Source organism: Otolemur garnettii, unplaced genomic scaffold (assembly GCF_000181295.1).
Source record: "Otolemur garnettii isolate 467f Iridium unplaced genomic scaffold, OtoGar3 scaffold00145, whole genome shotgun sequence".
NCBI lineage: Eukaryota > Metazoa > Chordata > Mammalia > Primates > Galagidae > Otolemur > Otolemur garnettii.
Genome location: NW_003852540.1, coordinates 3,626,981 through 3,632,113, shown reverse-complemented (window position 1 = coordinate 3,632,113; position 5,133 = coordinate 3,626,981). Strand labels below are relative to the sequence as shown.

Below are 5,133 nucleotides of genomic sequence, written 5' to 3'. Positions count from 1 at the left end.
AAATGTCTTAACACAATAACTAAGAAAATGACATGAAGGCTATGTTAACCAGTTTGATGAAAATATTTCAAATTGTATATAAAAACAGCACACTGTACTCCATGACAGTATTAATGTACACAGCTATGATTCAATAAAAATAAATAAATAAAAATATTACTCAGCCATAAAAATAAAGGACTGATACATGCTATAAGATATATGAACTTTAAAAGCTTTATGCTAAATGAAAGAAGCTAGACACAAATGATCACATATTTTATGATTTCATTTATGTAAGACATCAAGAATAAACAGAGACAGAAATCAGACTAGTGGTTGCCAGGGCTGGGGGAAGGGAAAAATGAAAAGTAGTTAAATACATTTCCTTTTGGGGCTGGGTGCAGTGGCTCACACCTGTAATCCTAGCACACTGAGAGGCCAAGGCAGGAGGACTTCTTGAGCTCAGGAGTTTGATACCAGCCTTAGCAAAGCAAGACCCTTTCTCTACAAACAGAAAAACTAGCCAGGCATTGTGGCAGGTGCCTGTAGTCCTAGCTACTTGGGAGTCTGAGACAAGAAAATCACTTGAGCCCAAGAGTTTTAGCTTGCTGCGAGCTATGACACTACAACACTGAACCCTAGGGCGACTCAATAGGATGCTTATCTAAGGAAAAAAACGGGCAAAAAAGTTTCCTTTTCAGAAGATGAAAATGTCTTGGAACTGGATAGAGATGCTGTTAGTTACATATTTTCGACCTAACAAGAAACCTAACATTTGATTCAATAATTAGGAAGAAGAAAAGCTAGAAAAAGAAATAAGAAGAAAAATAGAAAAATAAAGAAAAAATGGGTAAGGAAAAAGGAGAGAGTAAAACAAAGCTACCAAGAACGTTGGGAAAAGAAATTTCATGTACCTATCATAACGTTAATAGAATAAAGGTTAAAAAGAGAGAGAAAGATAGAGAGAGGCTGGGTGTGTTGGCTCATGCCTGTCACCCTAACACTCTGGGAGGCTGAGGTGGGTGATTCACTTAAGCCCAGGAGTTCGAGACCAGCCTGAGCAGAGTGAGACCCTGTCTCTACTAAAACTAGCCAGGTGTTGTGACAGTCTCTATAAAAACTAGCCAGGTGTTGTAACAGGTGCCTATAATCCTAGCTACTCGGGAGGCTGGGGCAAGATGAGTGCTTCTTTTTTTTTTTTTTCCAGACAGAGCCTCAAGCCATCACCCTGGGTTAAGTAATGTGGCATCACAGCTCACAGCAACCTCCAACTCCTGAGCTAAAGCGATTCTCCTGCCTCAGCTGCCCAAGTAGCTGGGACTACAGGCACCTGCCACAACACCCAGCTTTTTTTTTTGGTTGCAGCCATGATTGTTGTTTGGCGGGCCCCAGCTGGATTCGAACCCACCAGCTCAGGTGTATGTGGCTGGCACCTTAGCCACTTGCGCCACAGGTGCTGAGCCAAGAGGATCACTTTAGCCCAAGAGTTTGAGGTTGCTGTGAGCTATGATGCCACAGCACTCTATCCAGGGCAACAGAGTAAAACTGTGCCTCAAAAAAAATAGAAAGAGAGAGAGATTCAATAGATACTGAGGGAAATATCTTACTAAACTATATTACTTATTAATCACTATTTCAATCCATAATTATTAAGAATTTGGGGGAGCACCTGTGGCTTAGTGAGTAGGGTGCCGGTCCCATATACCGAGGGTGGCGGGTTCGAACCAGGCCCTGGCCAAACTGCAACAACAACAAAAAATATAGCTGGGTATTGTGGCAGGCACATGTAGTCCCAGCTACTAGGGAGGCTGAAGCAAGAGAATCACCTAAGCCCAAGAGCTGGAGGTTGCTGTGAGCTGTGATGGTACAGCACTCTACTGAGGGCAACAAAATGAGACTCTGTCTTTAAACTCTTAAAAAAAAAAAAAAAAGGAGGGCAGTGCCTGTGGCTCAAAGGAGTAGGGCACTGGCCCCATATGCCAGAGGTGGCGGGTTCAAGCCCAGTCCCGGCCTAAAACTGCCAAAAAAAAAAAAAAAAAAAAAAATTTCTTTGGATCTTTTATGGAATAAGTGGGAATATTTGGGCAATGAATTTTATAGCATTAAGAAAGCTTTCTCTTGGCTTGGTGCCTTTAGCTCAGCGACTAGGGTGCCAGCCACATACACAGGAGCTAGTGGGTTTGAATCCAGCCCAGGCCTGCCAAACAATGACAACTACAACCAAAAAATAGCTGGGCATTATAGCAGGCGCCTGTAGTCCCAGCTACTTGGGAGGCTGAGGCAAGAGAATGGCTTAAGCCTAGGAGTTTGAGGTTGCTGTGAGCTGTGAGGCCACAGCACTCTAGCCAGGGTGACAGCATGAGACTCTGTCTTAAAAAAAAAAAAAAAGAGGGAGGGAGGGAGGGAGGAAGGGAGGGAGCAAGCAAGCTAGCTTTCTCTAAACCAAGCATATTGGCTCACACATGTAACCCTAGCACTCTGGGAGACCAAGGCAGATGGATTGCTTGAGCTCAGGAGTTTTCGGCCAACATGAACAAGAGCAAGACCCTATCTCTACTAAAATTAGAAAAACTAGCTGGGCATTGTGGTGGGCGCCTGTAGTCCTAGCTACTCAGTAGGCTGAGGTTAGAGAATTGCTCAAGCCCAAGAGTTTCAGGTTACTGTGAACTAGGATGATGCCATGCCACACTAGCCTGGGTGACAGAGTGAGACTTGGTCTCAAAAACAAAAAAGGAAGCTTTCTCCTTGCTTATGAGCATGTTAGCTGCTTCTTATGCTTGAACCTTTGATACCTACCACTGGACCCCAAAATTCCCTCTTCAATTCAGCTTCCTCCCTAGGAGCCCTCACAGTTCCAAAGGCCCATTTCTCTGTCAGAGCCATATTCAGAAGAGACTGACAGAATCTAGAGAGGTACAATCTAGAGCTTACTGTGCTTCTGCTAAGAAGACAGCTTAAGTGAAAAGTTAAAAGGGATAAGAGGATCTGGAGACCAGAGTGGTGGCTCATGCCTATAATCCTAATACTCTGGGAGGCCTAGGTGGGAGGATTGCTTGAGCTCACAGCTTTGAGACCAGCTTGAACAAGAGCAAGGCCCCACCTCTTAAAAAAAAAAAAATAGCCAGGCGTTGTAGCAGGCACCTGTAGTCCCAGCTACTCGGGAAGCTGAGGCAAAGCATTGCTTAAGCCCAAGAGTTTGAGGTTGCTGTGAGCTATGACTCTACATACTGACCCTATCCAGGGCAACAAAAGTAAGGACACTGCCTCAAAAAAAAAAAAAAAAGGATCTGGGGAAAAGAAGCAAAGATCTGACTGCCATGGTGTGATGAGGTGAAGACTTTAAAGAAGAGAGGAAGAAGGAGCCTTCTTTCTTCTAGAATGAGTAGACTCGTTCAATAGGAAAGGGAAAAGAAGGGAATTAAGACAAGATTCAGAGCAAAAAGCTCTGGTCAAAAACAAAGAGTGATGTTTGGCTAAAGCATGAGTATTCCCTCAGTAATTTAAGTACAGTGGATGGATAAAGCACTGAGTCAACTAAAGTAAGGGATTCCAGACAACTCACTTCTGACAGTAATAGTAACATAACAAATGAAGTTTGAGGATAGGAGATAGAAGGGGATATCCTTTTTTTTTTTTACGACAGAGCCTCAAGCTATTGTCCTGGGTTAAGTGCCATGGCATTACAGCTCACAGCAACCTCCAACTCCTGGGTTTAAGCGATTCTCTTGCCTCAGCCTCCCAAGTAGCTGGGACTATAGGTGCCCGCCACAACACCCGGCTATTTTTTGGTTGTAGTTGTCACTGTTGTTTGGCAGGCCCAGGCTGGATTCAAAGCCGCCAGCTCTGGTGTATGTGGCTGGTGCCTTCGCCACTTGAGCTACAGGCACCGAGCCAGAAGGGGATCTTTGGGCTTCTGTGATCAGATGAAATGAAGCTCCAGTAATTGATACTAAAAAATTCCACATTTTAAGCCACTACCTGCCAAACACTTCCTCTAACCACAAAATTTCTTACCGTATACACTGCCAGCAAAGCCAACTGGTTATAGGGTCGCCCATTCTTAGGAGCAATATGCTGGGCCTTCAGGTACCAACTAGAACAGAAAAACAGTAAGAATAAAATGCTAGCTCATATCAGCTTTTCCCCAATTCGCCCTGACAGCCCTAATACTTAAGACATAAGCTGGAGTGTTACATGTAATCCTAGAGTGGCAAAGCATGACTACAAGGACCAAAAGGGATACCTATAGGACATCCATATGAGAGGAGCTTGAGTGGTCCATTGCTCTTAATAGGGCTTGGCTACAAGCTACACAGGGAAGAGAAATAATGAACTAAAGGTAAAAAAGTACCTGCGTGCTTTCCCGTAGTTTGCTGTATCATTAGCTTGCTCCCGATATCTAGCAATATCTCCTTGGCAAATCATACATCGTTGGGCACTGATCAAGGCATATTTCACCTTCAAGAAAAAAATCAGTTAGTAGGCTACCCAAGAAACACTAACTTTAACCCCCAAAAAGGGATGGTATCAAAATGACAGAAGAACTAATAGCCAGGCAGTGGCTCACGCCTTGTAATCCCAGCACTCTGGGAGGCCAAGGCAGGTAGATTGCCTGAGCTCAAGAGTTCGAGACCAGCCTGAGCCAGAGCAAGACCCCGCCTTTAAAAAAAATAGCCAGGCATTGTGGCAGCAATAGCTCAATGAGTAGGGTGCCAGCCACATATACTGGAGGGGTCAAGCCTGGCTCAGGCCTGCTAAACAATAATGACAGCTACAACAACAACAAAAATAGCCAGGTGTTATGGTCGGCACCTGTAGTCCCAACTACTTGGCAGGCTTAGGCCATGGCACTCTACCCAGGGCAACATAGTGAGACTCTTAAAAAAAAAAAACAAAAAAAAAACTTTTAAATAGTAAGAGCTTGTACATAGTACTCATCAGGAGGAAAAAGGCAAGAGGAAGCCTCTGCTCCATAAATCACACTCCATTCTTTTTTGTTTTGTTTTGTTCTGTTTTTGGGTTTTTTTGAGACAAAGACTCAAGCTGTCCCCCCAGGTAGAGTGCTGTGGCATCACAGCTCACAGCAACCTCCAACGCCTGGGCTCAAGCAAGTCTCCTGCCTCAGCCTCCCAAGTAGCTGGGACTACAGGT

At 44.2% G+C, this 5,133-nt stretch overlaps 1 protein-coding gene across 2 annotated transcripts in view; it reads right to left on the bottom strand.

Annotated features, from left to right (window-relative positions):
* Positions 1 to 5,133, bottom strand: part of LOC100953598 (telomerase-binding protein EST1A) — a 149,353-nt gene that overhangs the window by 133,947 nt on the left and 10,273 nt on the right. For both annotated transcript variants that reach the window (XM_023518698.1, XM_023518699.1), the window contains exons 5-6: positions 4,334 to 4,440; positions 3,997 to 4,075 (exon numbers count right to left, since the gene is read on the bottom strand). In XM_023518698.1, the coding sequence (XP_023374466.1) occupies positions 3,997 to 4,075; positions 4,334 to 4,440 (186 nt within the window). The remainder of the gene's footprint in view (positions 1 to 3,996; positions 4,076 to 4,333; positions 4,441 to 5,133) is intronic.